General features: G+C 37.2%; 1 protein-coding gene and 1 pseudogene across 1 annotated transcript; one reads left to right on the top strand and one right to left on the bottom strand.

Annotated features, from left to right (window-relative positions):
- Positions 1 to 2,031: 2,031 nt before the first annotated feature.
- On the bottom strand, positions 2,032 to 14,496 carry LOC122350031 (annotated as a pseudogene).
- Positions 14,497 to 18,333: 3,837 nt separating this feature from the next.
- On the top strand, positions 18,334 to 19,906 carry LOC122349876 (ubiquitin carboxyl-terminal hydrolase 37-like). Its single transcript, XM_043245990.1, has 7 exons — positions 18,334 to 18,397; positions 18,480 to 18,579; positions 18,659 to 18,738; positions 18,844 to 18,947; positions 19,408 to 19,486; positions 19,566 to 19,704; positions 19,784 to 19,906. The coding sequence occupies exons 1-6, from the start codon at positions 18,360 to 18,362 to the stop codon at positions 19,588 to 19,590; spliced, it is 426 nt and encodes a 141-aa protein (XP_043101925.1). The 5' UTR covers positions 18,334 to 18,359; the 3' UTR covers positions 19,591 to 19,704; positions 19,784 to 19,906.
- The last annotated feature ends 1,677 nt before the right edge of the window (positions 19,907 to 21,583 follow it).

Below are 21,583 nucleotides of genomic sequence, written 5' to 3'. Positions count from 1 at the left end.
TGAATGAGATTGTGAAGGGATGAAGAAACATTAACCTAAATTTCTTTGCAATGATATCAAAGTAGAAAGGTTCAATTAATATTTCATACTGACTCAAATTCTTATGGTCCTGGTCTATAATAACTATGGTAGAGGGTTTTCTTTTTATAACAACCTTTGGGGTTTGTCCAATCACATCTGCATCATAATTATTATTAATGCATACTGAAACAAATAACCACCAATCTAATGACATTTCTGGTCCTCAACTGTAGAGAGTTCTGCATCTCATTTGAAACCTGGAAGACATCTGAAGGAGTCTGAAACTTCATCACTTAAACTCATTGAAAATAGCCAGCCCAATTATTCCAAGAGCTGAATAAGTGGGACTAAAATACCAATGCATTTTGCAGATGGTCCTGGCACTCACCCCATTGTTTCACTGTAATCCGATACTTATATACAGCAAATTAGATCATCTCATTCAGCCTGCAGGCATCCATAATTCTATCCTAATGAAGCCTTTATCATGTAAATTAACTGGATCTGTCCTTTTCCTGCAATGCAACAGTTAGAAATGCCATTGCTCCTCTTAAGGATGAAAAGCAGGCTAGAGAAAGCAACAAGAGTATGAAAAGTGCGTCTCTCAGGGTCATATTTTTCTCAGCATTAACACATCCAGCCAATCCAGTTGTTTGACACTTGTTTCTAAGAAAAAATTTTTTTCCTTTTCACATATTTAAATAGACTTCATTAGACTTTGTATGTAGAGGTCAAAGATTTAGAAACTGGCAAGACAAATGCTCCAGACCAGTGTTTCTCAACCATGGTCTTGGTGCCCTCCGGCACTGTACATTTTGTGTCTCTCCTTAATCAAACACACCTGATTCAAATACACAGTTTCATTAGGAAGAAACTGAGACGGGAATGGGCCCGTCGGGGATAAGAGACAAACAAATGCAGTATTGGGGGTACTCTAGGACCAGGATCTAGAAACAATGCTCTAGACCTTCTTTCTGAGAGCTGTAAATATATGCAGAGTTTCAGTTCTCAATTCACATTCAAAACAGCAGTGTTCAACTTCACGCCATGTTAAAAGCACATTTAGTAGTTCTTAATCTGGTACTTATACCAAAATGATACACTCTTAGGGATGGTCCTACCTAGAAAACAAAGGTAAGGATTTTCAAAAATAATTGTATCAATGTGGATTTCAAATCAGTGTTACCATTTTTGTCTCATAGCTTTCTCATCTTCAGTCCTATTCGCATCTTTGCAATAACTATACACATTTATAACTGAACACTAGAATTAGTTCATATTATTGTCATTCTTCTGAGAGTATAAACTATTTTAATAATGAATTAGCACCAGACTACTGAATGCATCTTTCATTATGACGCCAAAAAAAAAAAAAAATCAAATCATTTTGTACTAAATGACTTCAACTAAGCCCTGTCTGGTTTCTAGTAGCATATAGAATGGGTTTCTAAGTGGGTAAAATTATTATGGACATTTTGTGAATAGGTCCCCTGGCAATGACTGCCACAGGTTACAGTGTCAATCTAAAAGCACGTAGTAAGCATGCTGTGGAGTAGTTCACTTGTAATTGGTGAAAAGAATCTGTTGTACTACACTGAATTCATAAATAGGTGGAAATGGGATTGGAGAATGGTGTGAATTACAAAAGATTCCTTTAAATCTAATTGTTAAACCAGACATAGTACATTTAAACACTGTTTAAAAATAACATTTCTGCAACTAAAAAAGTTGATAAGTCAGTCAGAGTGTTTTTTCAGATTCCTATGAACAGATCAGGCATTTGCATTTGAGTAACACCATATAAATCTACTCTGATCATTAAGATTATTAAGTAGATATAATCTCTTTAAATATACTTTCAAAGCTACAAATTTGTTAAACTGGTAATCAGGTCAATTACATAACATGCTTTAGTATAATCGAAAGTAATGGCACCTGTAATAGTCCTAAACATCTTATGCTCAAATGCTATTTGCCAAAAAAACTAAACCCACCTTTGTGCAGCTGGCACTAATCTCTAACAGCATTGATGTGGAACACTACAGTCTGTTTCTTCTGGAGATGGAGCGCCCATAGTGTTGTGATGCCCACCGGCTGGCAGCACTCTCTCTTACAGTAGCGCAGAGCCAACAGGCTGTCTGTCGCTTCTCCTGGACATACACACACGCCAGAGTCTGGGGATGACTGTCCTAATTCTCAAAAACATAATTCGCACACACACACATGCCACACACACACACACACACACACACACAGGGAAAGGCAAGCCAACCTTGACTGGCTGATGAAAAAGCACACATCATCTCTGAAGACAGGCGTGCTCTCGATCCAGGAAATCACTAGCCAGCTCCACCATGACAGGAAAGTTCGGTCAGTTCTTCCAGCACCTGACGAGTCTAAGTCAGAAACACAACTAGCATGAACCAATTATTTTATAACTGTGAGTATGATGCAATAAAATATGATAGTGATAAAAAGGCATTTATTTTACCCTAAAGCAAAGTTATGACTCATATGCAAGGCTCTTTTGCAATGTGTTTGTTTTTTTCCATGATAATTATCCATTCTCCCCAGTCATATAAGTTGAAAATCGTGGGGTATAAAAAGGGTACATTGTTTATTGCCAACAGTGTAGCCCATTGAAGCCGCAAGCAGCTCTCTTTTAATCAAATGGCAGATCTGGTGCAAAATTGATTGCACTGTAGAAGTCACAGAATTGCAAACTGTGTAGATTCATATCATCCATTTAAAAAAAAAAAAAAATAATAATAATAATAAAAAAATATATATGAAATTTGTCACTTTTTTACAGTCATATTCTCGTAATTCCAAAAAAAGGAAATAAATACAAAAATGCTAAATGCTAATTAGCAATTTATTTAGTGTTAAAGCCACAGCTAAAAAAAAAAAAAAAAAAACTTTTAACACTTTAGAGAGTAGCTTTAACATTATGAATTCTACTTTATAAAATAAGGTAAAGCATACTCAGAGTCTGTACTTCTTCATCTTTCAATAGCTGACTATTAACATATCAAACAGCATGTTATTAATGTTTTCATTTTTTTTGCCAGCTTAAAGTTCTATAACTTTTCAGATGACCCCTTTAAATGCTGGATTTAAACTTGTACAAGTATCTATGACATGTGTTTCAATATCCGACAACCTTCAGCTGGATTACATTTACACCTTGGACTCTGAAGTCTCCAATTTAATCGGATTTCAAAATGTTTTCTGGTGTATGACAGATAATAAATAAGATATCTAGTCTATTGCTTTTTCTCCATTCAGAAATTACTTTAAGTGAGAAGTGAGTGAAGATTCAACACGGGGCAAACTGCAATGCACTGAGAATACTTGTTTTTGTGCAGACTACAAAAGCACACTTGTGAAGATCCAATTGATGGAATTTGCAATGTTCATATAATTAAGTATTCATTAGACATTTAGACTTTTTAGTTTTCATTACTAATAACAGAAAGGCAAATAGAACTACTAATAGGTTTCCATTACTAGTTTTGGCTAATAAAAACGTTAAATGGTAAAGAAATCTGTTAAAGAAAAAAATGGCAACTCCGATGCATCTGTGCTTGGATGCTAATGTTGTCACAATAAAAGTCCTGGCACAGTCTAAATAAAACTTTCTGAAATTTCAGAAAAACAACAGCAATTGATACTTCAGCCAACCACGCATGTGTTGCCAGATTAAGTGTTTTGAATTTGATTGTGCGGTATATATTGGCTTGGGCGGGTGGACAAAATTTGGGCTGATTCTGTGTTTTTAAACAAATTGCAATACTGATAGATGCTTAACATACAAGCCTAAGCGTGCATATATACTGTCAGTTATCACAACATTATTAAACAAGTGAACATACTGCAAAGAGACTCAGCAATCTGCGAAGTCACGGCCGCCTCTTTCAGTCAGTATTTAAGGATCAGCAAACAGACATGGAGTGATGGGTGTTTAGCGCGCAACGACGGATCTGATTTTGCATGTATAACTCTATAAGTGATCACAATGCCTAAATAAAAGAATGGAGAGAGTGTTTATACTCTTAAACGGAATTACACCTGGTGATGGAGAGATGACACGATTACTGCAACTAAAAGCAGAGTGCATACGCATACATATCTTTAAGATCTTTATCTTTTGAATGGTCCAGATTGATATCATTGAAAGCTGTTGGACTTGTTAGTTTTGACTATGCAAAGTTCTGTATTATATTCAACTTTATAAAACACTTCCTCTAGTTATGTGTGAAATTATAGAGCAATGCAAAAATAAGGGCATTTTTTTATTATTATACAGTTCATGAATAAGTGTGAAATACCATTGCTTATTCAGATTAATTTTTGCATTAAATTCTGACTGTTGAATTGTTTTTTTCTGAGGGTATTGACTAATTTCTTGATTGCTGTTTTGACACTTTCTGCATATTTAAAAAAAATCGTATTTGGTCATTCTATTTAATGTATTTCCACTATTTGAAATAGCAATCTTTATCTCCTTAAAACAAACTAATAAAAATTCTGTTATCTATCTTGATTTACATTTAAAAAAAAAAAAATGTTTTTGTGAACTTTGGGCTGGAAATCTCCTATCCTATCTGGCAACACTGACCACATACTGAAACTAATGTTTCCAATAGTATTATAGCATTTACAACTCCATTACATTTTCTTAGTCGTCCCTAACCAGCTCCAAATGTGCCATCTCAATGAGTTTCAATATGACATCAATTAGCTGGAAACCCCATACCAACGTCAGGTGTGAAGTGGGCCATGTGTTTTGTTTAATGATGTACATACTGCAACTCCAGCATGGTAACTGGTCCCACAGGCAATCATGATGAGCCTACGACATCTTTGGATCTCTTTAATGTGGTCTTTCAACCCTCCCAGGGTCACTGCAAAGACACAAAAAAAGAAAGTAAAAATAAAGGAAAATTAGCCATTTTTTATTGTCTTCTGTCTTACTACAAACTTAATGGAAGCAGATTAGCCAGAAACTTTCATTGCTCATGAGTCCTGTTTCATTGAAAATTATGTTGTTGAATGATTATTTAGTCCTAACAAGGTTAAAGTAAGTCTAAAGAATCAGCTGACAAATGTTGGCGAAACATTGATACACGTCATTCCTATTAAATAAATTCCTTCCGAGAAGTGTAGCAATACGTCTAAATTCACAAGAACCATGAATACCCTTTGAAACTTGTCTGGTCTGGAAATGGCTCTGATCGGAGCACAGCTGGGCTCACCTGTGTTGTTGTCGAAGTTAACTCTTCCTCGCATGGTGTTGACCACAGACTCTGGCTGCTCGAAGATCTCCTTCTGCATGAAGGAACTGAAGTTTCCTGTTTTAAAAAGAAGTCGAGTCGAGACTCTTTAAATTGCACTGAAACACGAAAGGGAGCTTTTAGGCGATAAGAATCACGAAAAAAATAAAGACTACATTCTGTTGTGAATTGTCTCATATTGTTGAGCAAATGTCATCTGGAACTGTTCTTGTCCTAAAGGGCATCTGGGAGGAGTCATAACCCACGACAGAAAAAAAAAAAAAAAAATCATTATCTTAAATAGATGATTGCAAACAGTCTGATGGGATTAAGAGATTTCCACCACTGACGCCAAGCAAAACCAAAGTCTTTCATTTTTGCTTGATTAGAAATTCTTTATTAATTCTTTTCTCAAAAAAATCATTGCGATAAACAGCAAGAACGCGAGAATAACTGAAGGAATGCCCTACCCAGAAATTAGGTCATGAGAATTGTCTCTTTTTTTTTTTAACAATAGGACAGATGAAATGTAGGGAGGCGAGGAGAAATGAGGGAATGAGTGGATGGAGAGATGGAGGAGGAGCAAAAAAAGGAGAACTATAAAGCAGTGCATATCTGAAGCGACGTACTGCTCTCTGGTGGCTGGAAAGCAAACACATTGCCTTCTGATATGTGTGCTCCTCAAGCTCAACAGTAGTCTCAGATGTGCGACCATGGTTCGTTTACAGAGCGCATGATACGAATTGGATCTTTTCAGTTCTGTGTGCAATCCGGACTTGATGCAAATGATAGAAAAGCAAAGAAATGAAGGCATCGTCAAAAATGTGCCTCATTTCCTTTAAAAAGGAAAATAAAGCACCTACAGTTCCTCAAAGGAGCCAAAACAGTCCCTCAAAATAGCAAAGAGTAATGGCAATCTTGGTCAAACTTTAGTTTGAGGAGGAATTTTAGCCATTAACTAACTACTATTGATACACTTTAGACAAGAACTTATTTACTATTAACTGTTGCTTTCCCCCCTTAATACATTCTTAATTTGCTGCTTTTTAATAGTTAGTAAGGTCGTTGTTAAGTTTAGGTATCATAAGATAGAATTAGGAATGTAGAATAAAGTCACATAGAATAATATGCGATTAATTACTACTAATAAATGGCTAATATTCTAGTATTATGCAAGCTAATAAGCAACTAGTTAAGAGCCTCTAACATAAAGCCTATTATCTATGACAGTTGTCTCAAACTCATAATTTGCAGCTTATTAATAATCACTATTTTAATTGTAAGTTCAGCATTCTAGAATATAGTCAGAACAAGGCATTGATGTGCGCTTTATATGTATTAATAAACAGCTAACAGTAATATGCATGCTAATGAGCAACTTGTTAGTAGTGAGAACTAGCTGTTACCCCATTCCAGTAACATTTTATGGTTACATCTATTATTTGCTTATCAGTATGTGTATTACTAGAATATTAACAATTTATTAGTGCTAATTAAACATATAAATGCCTTATTCTACATGTCTAATCGCACTCCAAAACTTAACTACTTATTAATAGTGAGCAGAAAATTGGGAGTTTATTGAGAGGAAAAGTTGTAGTTATTAGTTAACAAATGCACACTTGTTATCGTTAGAGATGACCTCTTTGGTTTATGGTCATTTCTCTCTTAAAAGGTTTGTACGGCAGACCTGCATTGAGAAGTTAGTTCATAAACATCCTGAGAACTTGTTTTAAACTTGCAATTTTAATGTGGGTCATACTGGGTGTGGTGTGGTTTATATCCAATCATCTGTGCGTTTCCCCAATGACAGTCTCTTAAAATTAATGTGATCGTGTCCAACAGGCTCTTCAATCTCCGAGCAGACGTTAAAGAACGACTTCAGACTTCACAGGGAAATTATGATCACTAAAATACGCAACGCTTCATACACGGCAAATAATCATCGTGTAGCATAAATAGATTGTGTGGGCAGGTTATTTTCGCATCAGTTTCTGGCTATTATTTTCACATAACCACATTGCTGACTATCACAAAGGGCCATTCATGCTGTATCTAGCTATGCATTTGTTATATTTTATTAATTGTTCTCAAGTTGAAGTCAATCAATCAATCAATCATTTTTATTTATATAGCGCTTTTAACAACACAGGTTGCATCAAAGCACTGTACAGTATAATGTAGAAATGACACTCCTTTTATTTAAAGGTTCATGTGATTAATTATTGATGAAAACCCAAGATGTTATAGATTAGATTTATCATATTGAACGCCGCTTAAGTATCGGGTAGAAAGGACACAAATGCAGTCAGTAATCAGCAGTGGGCATAGGGGACATTATGTCCACTATTCTAATGCATTACCGTACTGATTTATTAATACATTAATGAATTGATGCATTTTATTTGTCGCTTTAAAGTCTATGCGGGCTTGATATTTGTAGTTCAAGAGTGCACAGCATTATGTCAATTAAATGATTACGTTTCATTTACACAGTCAACATCTTCCAGGGAAGTGATAAAACCTTGCTAACAAAGTTTAATTTAAGGGCTAGTGCTTCCTGAAAGTTTCTTTCTTGAAACTGTGTGGGCAGCACACAAAAGAAGCCATTCAACTGGTGATTTCATCAGCTCTTGCCATTTTTGTCCTTACCCTTCATGATCTGCTGCAGCTCCATCTGCAGGGTCTGGATGGCCCGGGCGGGTGATCTCCTGCCGTCCGCTTGATCCGTGGATGGAGAGACGCCCGTCCACGCACCGCTGCGATATCGTCATCCTCGAGGAAGATGACTCGATTGGTGTGCTCGATGACAGCACTGAAGTGACACCAAATAAAGCGGTTCAAATCCACCCCTTTCCTTTTGCTTTTACCCTTGTGCTTAAAACAAATCCTCTCTAGACATTATGAAGATAAAATCAACATAGTGAGTGAACGGATGAGGAAGAGACAAAAGTACCTGGCATCAGATGCAAAGTAGTACTCCACGGCTTTCTCGTCCACAGGAAACAGACACGTGTCCTCGTCCATCCTGGGCAGAGTATTGCAGCTCTTTTTGTCTTTACCAGCTACATGAAAAGACAGCAATAACATTATATATACACCTTTTAGTGTTTTTTCCTCTTTATTATTGGTAAGTCTAAAGAGAATTCATGCAATATATGATATTAAGTTAGTAAAAGCTGTCTCATTGCAATATGAAAACCATTTGCAAACAAAAAGCAGGATACATTAGTAACACTTTACAACAAGGTGACATTTGTTAAAATTAGTTAATGCATTAAACTATAAACAATACATTACCGTTAATAAAAATACAATCATTCAATGTTAACAAACACAAATTGTGATTTTAATATTGCAATAGTAAATGGCAAAATTAGCATTAACTAAAGATTAATAAGTGCTGTAGAAGTATTGTTTATTCCTAGTTCAACTAATGAATCTAATTGTAAAAGGGTTTTCCGTTACATTTTTAATTTTGCATGTCTTGTTTTTGCCACTGTATGAATGCTTATTAATTGGCCATCTGTTTTTTGCATCTGCCTCACGATTTTGACAAGATATAGTTGAAACTAAATTCCAATGGACACAGATGGGCCAACAGAATTGCAGGATAAGGCTTGAACCTGCATTACGCTTGTGCTAGTTCAGCTCTTCATGCAGCGGGAGGTAGGTCAGTGTGTGAACTCACAGGAGCGATACAGGATGGGGATGTGATCTGTGGAAAGCTTGTGGTCACTTCTAACTCCAATCAGTAACGGACCTCCTCTCCTGGATGGAGGGGGGGAAAAAAAATTAATTAATACTTGTAGGGCTGTCAAATGATTCAAATGCAGTGTACAGAAAAGCAGTTATTTTCATAGTTAACATTAATTCTAACACACACACACACACACACACACGATCAGCTGAAGAGTCTGTTTACAGAGTGGTAAAGGCGTTTAAATTGAATGACGGCACACTTAGCATTGCTAGAGAGATCTTCCTGCTCTCTCTCAGGCCAGAGGAAATAAGTGTGTTGTATGTTTGCTGAGAGTAAAGAAAGGCTGTGCGAAACGTAAATGAAAATGGTTTGGGCAAGATATGCAAATTATTAACCTTTAGCATTCGCCGTTTAGGATGCACTACATACATTATACTGACAATAGGTGTGTATAAATACAAAAAAACAATTATGTGTTAACGAGACTTCTTCTGTTTTCCATTTACACCCGTCCATAGAGAGCGACTTACTCTTTCTCCTGACAAAAGGGAGCTCCACTAGGGACTTATGTGTTTGTGTATGTGTGATTGCTCAGAATGTTTTTCAGAAATCACATCGAAAGTTACCTGCTGCCCACTGCCTCTCCTGGATAGTGCACACTTTTGAAGACCAGGGCAAAAGCTCCTTCCTAGAGTAGAGACGGTGTTCATTACTCCATCATCATGACCTTCAGACTGTCTATTGTCAAGGGTACAAAAATGGTGTTTACTAGTTGCTGGGTGACTTGCTCCACCAGGGTGGCGAAGGTGATGTCATCGCTCTCCCGGTTGTCATACATGTACTTCACCAGCTTAGCGATGGTCTCCGTGTCCGTCTCAGACTCAAAGTCATAGCCTTTACTCTCCTGCAAACATAACGACGTAAACGGTCAAAACATAGACACGCACTGTTGGACAAACAGATGGAGAGATGATGTTTTACTTGCCAGAAACTTCTTCAAGTCTTTGTAGTTGGTGATGATTCCATTATGGATGACAATAAACTCTGCGTGGAAATAAAATAATCAGAACCCTTCTATCCAAAAATAGCTTTTCACAGCTAGGAAAGTTTGTAAAAAAGTGGATGCAGACCGTTGTTCTTGTCAGATCTTTGCGGTGGCTGTTGACGGGCTGGGGACGCCGTGAGTGGCCCATCGAGTGTGAGCGATTCCCAGGTGCACGTCGAACTCCACATCCAGATCAACATCCTGCTGCCCTGAAGAACAGATGTGACGCTTTAGCATGCCTGTTATTAACATATTAGCTTTAAAGCACATATTCTGCATCCCTGATCCTACCCAGTATCTACATTTAACAACAGCATTCCTAACTAAGCAGCAAATCTGAGAAAAAACAATTTAGTTAATGTTTTGTTAAAAGCGCTGGTCAAACGCTCAAATAAACTGTTACTACCATATTTCAAACAAATACTTTAAATACAGTTCAATGTGCACTTATGAGTACTTTTTAATATATTTTACTTTTTTTTTTCCTTTTCCAATGTTAGGCTTAATTATTTCAAGACATCAATATATGTCCTATCCAATTCAAAGGACACGGCTGTGATTAAAACCAAGTTTTCAAATAAGCAAGGAAGCAGATTTGTTAGACTGTGTTTTTATCCTTCAAGTCCTTTAAATGATTCTGTTTTCTCTTTATTTTGATATCAGGACACAGTTATCATCTTGACATGTTTACAGGACTAGTTCAGATCTGTTATTTACTCGCCTCAAGCTGTTCCAAACCTATAGGAATTGTTTGTTGAACATAAAAGAAGATATTCAAGAATGTGTAACCAAACAGATTCTGGTAACCATTAACTTTCAATGAATGCCTGTTTGGTTACCCACATTCTTCAAAATATCTTCTTTGTGTTCAACCCTTTAAATTAGGTAGGCAATTAGGTAGTTGACGCACTAAATGCAAACAAACAAACAAAAACGCTTGAGAATGCAACCTAGTTGCATTGTGTGGTTTGCTCTGTGATGCATATTGATTTTTTTTTGTAAAAAAGTTCTCATACGTTATTGTGCATAACCTTGACCTCTGAAACGACCGTCATTACTTACTATTGATTTCCTCATCCAGCGCTTTGACTTTTCCTGTTTGCTTGATCAGGTGGATGTTCTTGCAGTTGTTTTCCATTCCTTACTGTTTCCTCCATCGATGCCCACACCAGCGGAGTCATAGCCGCGGTACTCCAGGCGATGCAGGCCCTTGATAAGGACCTCGAGGATCTCACGGCGAGTGCGAGGCACGTGATAATTCAGATATGCGAAGATGCCTCGAGGGAGAGAGAGAGAGAGAAAGAAAGTTTGTTTTGGACACTGTAATGAATACAATTCAATAATTAATTCAAAGACTACAGCTGCATTCCAATTTTCTTACACACACACTATATAGAAGCCATTATGTGTAACAAAACTGATTGTGTATCCAAATCGAAAGTTATGTACATGCTGACTATTTACATTTTTCCCCATATGCATACACATGCTCATACGCACTCAATATATCAATACTCCATTCACTGCTAAAAAGGTACTGCTACTGGTCTCTCTTAAAACAGCTAAACATATTAAAGAAATATGGTGTATAAATTAAGACCTCTCTCTATAGGTAGATGCAGACAGAAACACATTACAGCATTTCTCAGCACAAACTATTCTAGAAGAGACCACTGTACATCCATCAGCCATGCAAAACAGGTCACATCTAAATCAGGTGTGCCTGCAAACTAGCGCTGCAGATCTAAGGTCAAAATGCATATGCATTACCTTGAAATTATAATTTAAAATAGAACTCAAAACAATAGACTCTCTATTACATGTTATTCTGAGAGCTTGAAGATGTGCGCGTTTTTTGTAAAAGGTGACCTACTGACCTTAAGGGTTTTCCATTGTTTTAATTATAGTTTTATGGATAAAGTTAAAGAAGAAAGTCCAATGAATACTTGACATTTGAGGCTTAGTACTATTAAAAAGCAAAACATTTTTCCAGTTTTAAATGTTTTCAGCTAGATATGAGATGAAGTTGCTTCAAACAACGGTATAAACAATTTAAACTGTCTGGATATTAATTAATATAATCACAATGATTTCTCATCATCAAAAAAAAATCTGAAGCTGCTTTCGTTTTAGTCAATGTGATGTTAAAGGAAAACAACAAACCTAAGTGAGAAACTGAAACCATTTGTATAACATTTGCATTGCGATTTAAAATACTCAACATATTTTGGGGTAAAGTGGTTTGAATAGAAACGCAAACATCAGCATGTAAGCCTGTCTCTGAAACAGGGCACTGGACAATCAGTGACCCTGATGAAGCAGCTGCGAGATCAAGGGCCAACAAAAGCAAAGCGAGATTGTTGCAAAGAAGCGGTCCAGGTGAGGCAGACACAACCGGTTTGACATCTTCAAATGAACGCTGGGGGAAGATACACTAGAAAGACACTGCCACACTACACACACATTGCCGTAAACAAGGAAGTGATACTATGGATGCCATTAAGGAAATTAAGAAGCCTAATGGAAAGAAACATCCATCTGTGTTGATATACACACAGTCTGAACAAAAATCAATGACAGGGTGGAAATCAGCTCAGATAAACCTGGCGTGAAAAAAAAAAAAAAAACACTTTAAAATGTGTGCATCTGCACAAGGGATAAATGTACAAGTACAGCACTATGAAAGGACAGAAACGACACAGAAGTGCCTTTCAGTGGTCTGGCCAGGCACTGAATATACTTGTGTGTGTGTGTGTGTGTGTGTGTGTGTGGTAGTTAAACAAGGCTCTGCTTTATTAGACAGATGACATGCTAAAATGAAAGATTCTGAATATAGTTGCATCACCCCACCTTCTCCAAAAAAAAATAAAAAAAAAAAAATTTAAAATATATATACACACTACTGTTACTGTTCAAGTTCTGCATTGGTTTGATTATTTTATTATTTCAATTTTTGTACAAAAATCAAGGCTTATGTTTCAACAAGACTGCATTTCATAGCAGTAAAAACAGTAATATCACGAAATATCATTTTTATGACTTAAATGCTTTTTTATTTAATATATTTTAAAATGTAATTAATTCCTTTGATCAAAGGAGAAATTTCAGGATCATTACTTCAGTCTTCAGTGTCACATGATTCTCTAGAAATCATTCAAATTAGTCGATTTGGTGCTCAAAAAAAAAAAAAGGAAAAACAATTGTGCTGTGAAGTTTCTTTGATAAAAAAGAAAGTTCTAGAGAACAGTATTTATTAGAAACAGAATGTAGATTATTAATTTTACCAAAAGGCACATGTTTGTACAACATTACCTTTTTTTGTACATTACATTCTTTTTATTTACCAAACGAGTTAATGGATCAAAGATCATTGACCATTTTCCCTCCTTTTTGCCACTGTATCTTTAATATTTATGCATACCGTCCTGTAAATTATACGAGATGACCTTTAGAGTGCGTCTCACACGATACATTGAACTCTTCTTTCCCCAAAAAGAACAGAAAACTGCATTTTCTTATTTTTGACCCTTTTACAACAAATCTAATCTAAAACATTAGTCTGTAGATCGCTTTGCCACAGGCAAGCAGAACGATCCCTGCTTTTCGTCAAGGCTGTCTGCAAACGCCTGGATGCATTTTATCTTAAGAAGAGGCCGTACAGATTTAGCTTATCAGAAAAAAACCTATGGGAAAATAACTTCCAGCTGGTCATTCTGTGTCCCTCTATCACTTCCCCGCCTCTATCAGAGACAACGGATATCTTAGAGAGTTTCTTAAAGCACTAAGTATTTCTGTGTAACTTAACCGGAGGTGTGTTTCTCTTTGGTGTGGTCACAAGCAGTCAATCTGTGATATTTACCACCAAAACCAAACTTGAATTAGAGGTGTGGTCACTTTCAAATGAAGTTTTGTGACCTGTTTCGCTGGAAAAGGGGGTCGGGTCATCTTCAAATAGATAAACGATAAAAATCTAATAAAATGGAAATGTTTAACGATTAAACACTGCGACAAAGCAATGTTTATCTCTACTAAACAAGACTGCACAGGGTGCGTGCTTTAATTAAAGCAAGTAAAGATTTCGAGCTAAACATAACGAGGATGGTTTGAAGCAACAAGGAACGTACAACAACATCAATACATAGACCTTTAATTATAATGGCATTAAGGTTACAGGTCTCTAAAAACGCCTTTAGCAACATAACCGCGGTCGTAGCTTCAATTTGATACCTAAAACTGTCTAAGTAGGCAACTCACTAGTACAGGATTTAAAACACAGCCTGTGTCCGATGCTAAATGCTAGTGGATTTTCCCTCCAACGGCTTTTCGACCTCACCACTTCAGGCCACACGCCTTTATTCTATGACGCGTGTAATTAAAGTAAACGTTACGTACATTATCATTGTGAATATGAAATAAAAGGTAGTTTTCATTGGCAGTACTCACCACACATGTCTCCGTGCTGCTGCCAAGAGCCGTTTAGTTCCTAGTTCTGAATCGCTGTCATTGAAAAACCCGCCCACCGCGTATTTTATTGGGCGAGAAAACAGTCCACGCCTTGATCTGGACCCCGCTGATTGGCTGAGACGGCTGTCAGTCGTTCAGTTACCTGCCAACAGTATCAGTTCAGACGTGGCAGCAGGATGCGTGTCCACTGTGTCGCCGCCAAGTGATGTCAATTGCATCTTTTTTTTTTCTTCCGAAAAACTTTTAATAAGACATCGCTAGGTCAATTATATTTTCACGTTGTGTATTTTCACTATATCCATTCATCCATCCATATATTAGGAATATATTAGTTGTCATGGCTAGCTATTTTCATTTTCGTATTTGTTACGCTAGGCTACTATATGAATTCCCAAGGCCTCTAAAGTACCAACAAAGATATCTAAAAGTTTTTGGTTATTTATTTTTTGCAAGGTGACAGTGTATCCAAGGTATACAAGTTTTGTACGGGTTCACTTGTATGACTTTTTAAATGGCTGACAGGATAAGATCCATAAAAATACAGGATGAGAGATGGATGATGTAATACTTTTAATAAGTGAGCAAACACACTGCCTTTGGGTGTTATAGCTATAAAAACATGAACATTAGCCTAAGAATATTAGCCTACAAAGCTTTAAAAGCAAAACTTTGTCTCGGAGTGCAAAGCTACAGTACTGTTAAAAATTTTAGACACTTTCTGTAAAATGAAAATGCTGTCAAGAACAATGTCTTAAATAGATTTTCTTTGTCAATTAACTTCTATTAATTGCTTTAAATCAACATTTGGTGTGAGCATCCTTTGTGCTTCACCCTTGTGCATCAGTTTAAAAAAAAGTTACACGTAGGTCCATAGAGGACAAAAAGTCATAAAAATGAGGCTTGGGAGCACAGTTAAGTTTGGACTCAAGAAGACCCATGGTGAATTATTATTGCAGTTTAAAAAGTGAAAAAAAAAAAAAGTTTAAATAATCTAAAAAATCTAAGCCATGGATCTAAATAAGATGAGTTCCAAATTTAAGAATGATACCTCAAAAAGTTTGCTTTTGAACACACAAACACATAATTTTTTTTTCTCTGACATCCATATCCACACACACACACATAATTTATCAAATTCTTACTATAAGAGACTACAATATGCATGAGCAGAAAACATTAATTTAGTATTTGCTTTACACCGTTTTAACACTGAATAAAAACAAGAAATGATAGTGGAAAAAACGAAATTAAAACGCCAGTAGGTGCCAGTATTTAATGATTTTGTTTTAGTATATTTTTAATAAGTCACTGAGTGGTTAATTTAAGATTCATTAGATGTTTATGCATGTAATAATGAAACTTTGACTCAACAAATTTGTTCAAAACACTGAATTATTCAGAAATGAATCGCTGGTCGCTGAGGGATGCGCTGTGATTGAGCCTAAAATATACACTAAGTGACCTAATATTACTGTATTTGCTTATTAAACTGTCTATTGAACTAGTCAAGTATCGTAATGTTGAAACCGTTGAGTGATGTAGCCTAGCTAACGGTGTTTTTAAGTATAAACATTTTTTTGCTTTCGTTGTGTTTGTTGCACGTTGTGTTTGATTTCTCCTCGAGCAGCTCATTCAAATAAAAACACCCGCTTAATCGAACGCGCGAATAGAACGACTCCATTGAACTTAATTATGACGAAAACTGTCCGCGGTGTAGTGTGTGATCAGGAGTAAGGTAAGGTGCATCAAGCTGAATTACTGAACTAGCCTACTTTTATCTGTTGAAAAACAACTGAGACTCTTTGTCACTTCACAGAAAATACTTAAGCCTGCTAAAATAGCGCTGTATTTCAGTTATTGTTAAGTTATATTTTTGTAATTAAAGCTATATTTAGTTTAAATAGGTCTTTGTGCAGTGATAATATTTATTACTCAAATGTTCTACTTCTACTACTGCCCTAGAAAGAAAACGATATACCAGGTCAAGCTGGGTTAAACTTATTAACAAACCTACAAATTCTGTAAACAAAGTTTTTCCATCTGAAAGATATTTCTTATGTCTCTAGAAAAATGGCTAAAGACTTTCCTTGTGCTACAATGGATGAAGTCAAAAAGGAGAAGAAAAGAAAAGACGAAGTGGTGGAAATTTGAGTCATCATCTTCAGATGTGGTGGCTCACTGCTGCACCTGCTGATGGTGCCAAATGTTCCTCATCTTCCTCTTCCTCGTCCCGGAAACGCAAAAGTCCATCTCTGCGCCGGGCTTTCCGCAGAATACTATCGGTGATTCTGCCATGTGTGTCGTCGTCTTCTGAGCTGGACGAGTCCTCCACCGTCGAGACTCAGACAAGCGGCGGCGCACACACCGATGTCTCGCCTGATGCCTCTTCCTCACCTGCAGTCAGCAGATCCTCTGATCCAGAGTTTGATCTGCAGGCTGCCACCCACGAGGAAGAAGCAGTCGGAGGTTAGGAAATGTTTAAAGCTTTCACATACTTCAAGGTCATCCATCTTTTACGTCAAAGATCTAGTTGGCACAGTATAAAACTGTATTTCTATCAGACGCAGCTGGAGAGCAGAGCTCCACTTCCAGCGCTGAGGAAACTTCCTCATCCAGAGACGGAAGAGCCTCAGATTCATCTGCAGACAGCAGACTCGGATGTGGAGACTGAACTTCAGGCCGCAGCCGTTTCTTGAAGGTTAGAGAAGTTCCTCTACTTTAAAACCTCTAGTGTATTAGTTAAGAATTACACTACAAAAGGAACCTATGGCAATTCAGTTCATTTTCCTAATATGTGAAGTACAATAACCTTTAATCTTTTCACAGATGCAGGTGGAGATCCAACCATTTCTGATGTAGATCTCGACTGGTGGGTGACGGGAATAAACGCTGCATCGACGCAAAGGCAGACTAGCTGCAGAAATCAAACGTTAACTTGGACAAGCACAAAATTGTTAGATGTTCCTGATGTATTCCCAGCATCCTCGGTGTGCTGGCCAGTACGACGGAGCAGTCTAGCGGTCTGTCTCAGGCTGAAATACTGAAGCTCATACAGTGCAGTTCTGAGCGGCAGCAGAGCACCAGGAGCATTACGGAGGATGATTCTGAGCAGGCTGAGGTTGTGCTGACAGCATCGCCAACTAACATCAAGCACTTAGGGTAAATGTTGTACCCGAATGAGGTAAAGGTTTATTTATAATGTGCTTTTTTCACACCCTCCTCTAATTGAAGACGTCCGTCACAGGTTCCCTAATTTAGGAAACACGTGCTACATGAACTCAGTGCTGCAGTGCCTCCTCACAGTTTCTCCCTTCCGTGAAGATGTGCTTTCCCAGCAGCAACATTGCAAGGAGGGAAACACAATGCTCAGGTACCATATTACATTTCAATCGAAATTTAAAAAATATATATATTTTAAAGCAGCAAAACTAAAGCAGTTCAATATAATGTTCTCACCAGGACGCTCTCTGAGCTGCACTTGAGCAGACTGACAGGCGATGATGACAAGAGGCTGAAGACGAAGCTCTTGTCAACACTAAAGACCTGCATTGAAACACGCTATCCAGATTTCTTGGGAGACCATCAGCAGGTGAACTGGATATACATGCTCAAATTATTATTTTTGGACTTTTTGCATTTAACCTAATCATCCCTTGCTCTTAGAAAGAATGGTACAATGATAGAAGCACAGATAGATACAGTAGATACTTGAACATTTCAAATGCAGAAACTTTGCTCTTTCTCCTTCAGGACGCCCATGAGTTTTTGATGGTCAGCCTGTCCCATCTGAAAGAAGAGGGCGAGCTTCTCTGCGAGCTACTGGCCAAAATACACCTGTCCTGTGGCTAATATGGAATTCCAGCTCAACCGTCTGCGCACCTGTAACAGGTAACATCACACATCCGCACCTGCGCTCATTTCAGCCTCTCACACTCATTTACTCGACTCTGATGTTCTTCTTTGGTTTCAGCTGTGGCTTCCAGAGGAGCTTCAGAGAGGATTACAACTACCTCTCTGTGGTCATCGGTCCTCGAGGATGCCTCATAGACAGCCTGCAGCAGTACTTCAAAGTCAGTGACATCACATCAACAGGAGGATGTATAAAGTCAACGAGTGTTTGTAGTTCTGACTGTTGTTTGTTTTCTCCAGAGATCTTCGTTTGACTGCTCATGCAGCGAGTGCGCCGGCTCTACAGCCTCTGAGGAGCTGGAAGTAATTGTCCTTCCACGGTAAGACATGCTGTTAATCAGTTATTACCTTGAGCTGCAGAATAACTAAACGCTGAAATAACTAACTATAGTCTAGAACTGCTAAACATTTGACTCGCTCTACAGCATCCTGGTGCTTCTGGTCATGCGTTTTGATATCGCATCCTCAATGTCCAAGCTGAAGGATCGACTGAAAGTCCCAAAAGAGTTTTCTCTGTCCTGCAGCACAGGTATGCGGCCCAAACATCTGCCCTCTGCTGGCATGTTGTGAAACAGTCACTTGAATTACTCTGAAAGACAGCGCCAGGAAGACATTTGTTCTAAAAGAATTGCTGTTGGTTTTTTTGATGTATGATATTCCACAGAGAGCGGAGAGAGGATAGTGATAAACAGCAAGAGCCCAAAAGAAAGAAGCCAAGACGGACAGAAGAATAGAATTGAGCCTGCAAGACCACAGGAAAGATATAATAGACAGCAATTCACAGAACGACAGAATGAGAGATAGATAGATAGACAGATAGATAGATAGATAGATAGATAGATAGATAGATAGATAGATAGATAGATAGATAGATAGATAGATAGATAGATAGATGGAACAATGGAAAGGAGGTAAAAGGAGGTAAACAGAGGAGGATGTTGATTTAAATGCAGCAGCATCATGTAATAATCAGTGTTTGTGTTTAACAGGTGGAAGCATCAGACAGCAGCAGCACACAGTACAGACTATCTGCTGCTGTGTCACATCTGGGCAGAAGTTTGTATTGTGGTACGACATGTTTCTTCTACATTTTCAGTCCTCTCATTCACTCTTTACACACCGCACTAAAGTCTCTCTGTGATTTTAGGGCACTACATCAGTCACATCCCTGACCTCAGTGGATCTGGATGGCTGGAATGCAGCGACTCATCCATCAGAAAATCCAGCTGGTCCAAAGCATCATGTAACATCGAGAGAAACGGATACATGCTCTTCTATGTGAAGAGGTATAGAGTACCACAGTACTAGTGCTGGAATAATGTTCAGTGCTCGGTGTGTTTGTATTAAATCACTGTTGTCTTGCAGCTGAGCAGAAGCTGATTGATGATGCAGTTTTGAAGAGGAAAGGAAACACTGCAGAGATGCATTCTGGAGAGATCTACATCAGTGTTTCACTGCAAGAAAAGCAGACTGCTCCTAATAAAAAACATACAAATATACCAATAAATAAGCTTTTGACTCCTTCTTGAGAGGTTCATGTTTTCTCAGGATTTGTAAAGTTGGTGAGAACTTCTTTTCTCTGGAAAGCCACATTTTTTCCACAAAAATCAATATTTAAAAAAAGCCTTCTCCATGGTTTGTCTTTTAAATGTACTTCTGCTCTTTTTTAATAGTGGACATCTTCCAGCACTGTGAAACTGGTAAAAAGCTGAAGGTCATATGGGATGGTCTCTGAAGGGTCTCGTTTGTCCGATTCACAAAAGGTTTGTTTCTATGATGATGATTACAACAAGCTCAAAGTTACATCAAGGTTTATGATTGGAAACATGTGACTTCAGCAAAATAATTAATTGTAATCCATTCTAACAAAAATCTTTTTTAGATAAGAGAACTGATGGATGTCAAACATGTGGAGAAGACGGACGACATGCAAAACATCAAGATTCTCTCTCTCTTCTCTCTCTCCAGTCTCAGTCACAGATTCCAGTTGATTTAAACTTTGTTATGTTCTCAAACCCAAATAAAAGACATAATCATGTTACAGTACATTGATTGTAGATAGCAATTAGATGGTATTTATACTAAGTGAAAAATAAAAAAAAAATTCTACTGTTTATGTGTACAATTAACCTCACTGTTGTAGTACATTATAAAACTGTATGCAATAATAGCAATAATTTATCGAGTACAAATTTAAATTTTAATTAAAATTATTAAATGGTTGTCATCTTATTGGGACAATAACGCCCTCCCTACACCTACCCTAACCCTACAGGATACTTTTTCAACTTTCTTTCATGTTTCCTTCATTTTTATTAAAATAAATGCTTTTCTGATGTGATTTGAAAGTTGAAAAGGGAATAAAAGTGTGCCAAAAAGTTTAAACACGTCAGAATAGATATTGCACACATTTAACCATCTGCACCACTGGAATCAAAGATAGTCATCTTTTGTAATGTTGACTATCCCAATCAGACGTTGGTGGGCGGAGTTAGTGTAAATAGCCTCTGCCAACAAGGTGTGCTATTTGTACTTAGTGTAAATAAATAGACACTCCACAGTAATTCAAGTTAAAACACGTCCCCTGATCCTCTCACTATATTTTATTAGTCAATCTATTGAGCTCTTCAAGTAGAGTTTACTATGATGGTCCTTATGAACAAAGTCTCCAGTGTTCAATTCTTACATTTTAATTCAGTCTGTGGTGTAAAATGTTTGCATTAGCATTTAAAAAAAATGCTAAGGTCAAAGTGTCTGAACACTTTCTAATATCAGATTTTTATACATTTTACTAGTAGTCCACTGTATGACATTTTTTGGGTATATGATGTCACAGTTTGCTTTATTTTTCTATCCATGCCTACATAAATGAACTGTATTGTCCTGAACCCACTACTAAAAACACATTAAAATATACATCTGAGTATTATAAGACTGTATTCTTACTTTCTCTCCTATCATAAAATTCTTAATTAATTTTTTATATATAAAAAATAAATAGATACAGTAATTCCAGGATACGATGAGATAGGAGTGTCATCAGCATAGAAGTGATATGAAAAGCTATGTTTCTGAATGACAGAGCCTAGTGATGCCATGTAGACCGAAAAGAGAAGAGGTCCAAGAACAAAGCCCTGAGGCACTCCAGTAGATAGATGTTGCGGC

Source organism: Puntigrus tetrazona, chromosome 8 (assembly GCF_018831695.1).
Source record: "Puntigrus tetrazona isolate hp1 chromosome 8, ASM1883169v1, whole genome shotgun sequence".
In the NCBI taxonomy this organism is placed as follows: Eukaryota; Metazoa; Chordata; class Actinopteri; order Cypriniformes; family Cyprinidae; genus Puntigrus; species Puntigrus tetrazona.
Note: the sequence above shows the minus strand (reverse complement) of the source record. Positions and strands in the feature narration are given on the sequence as shown.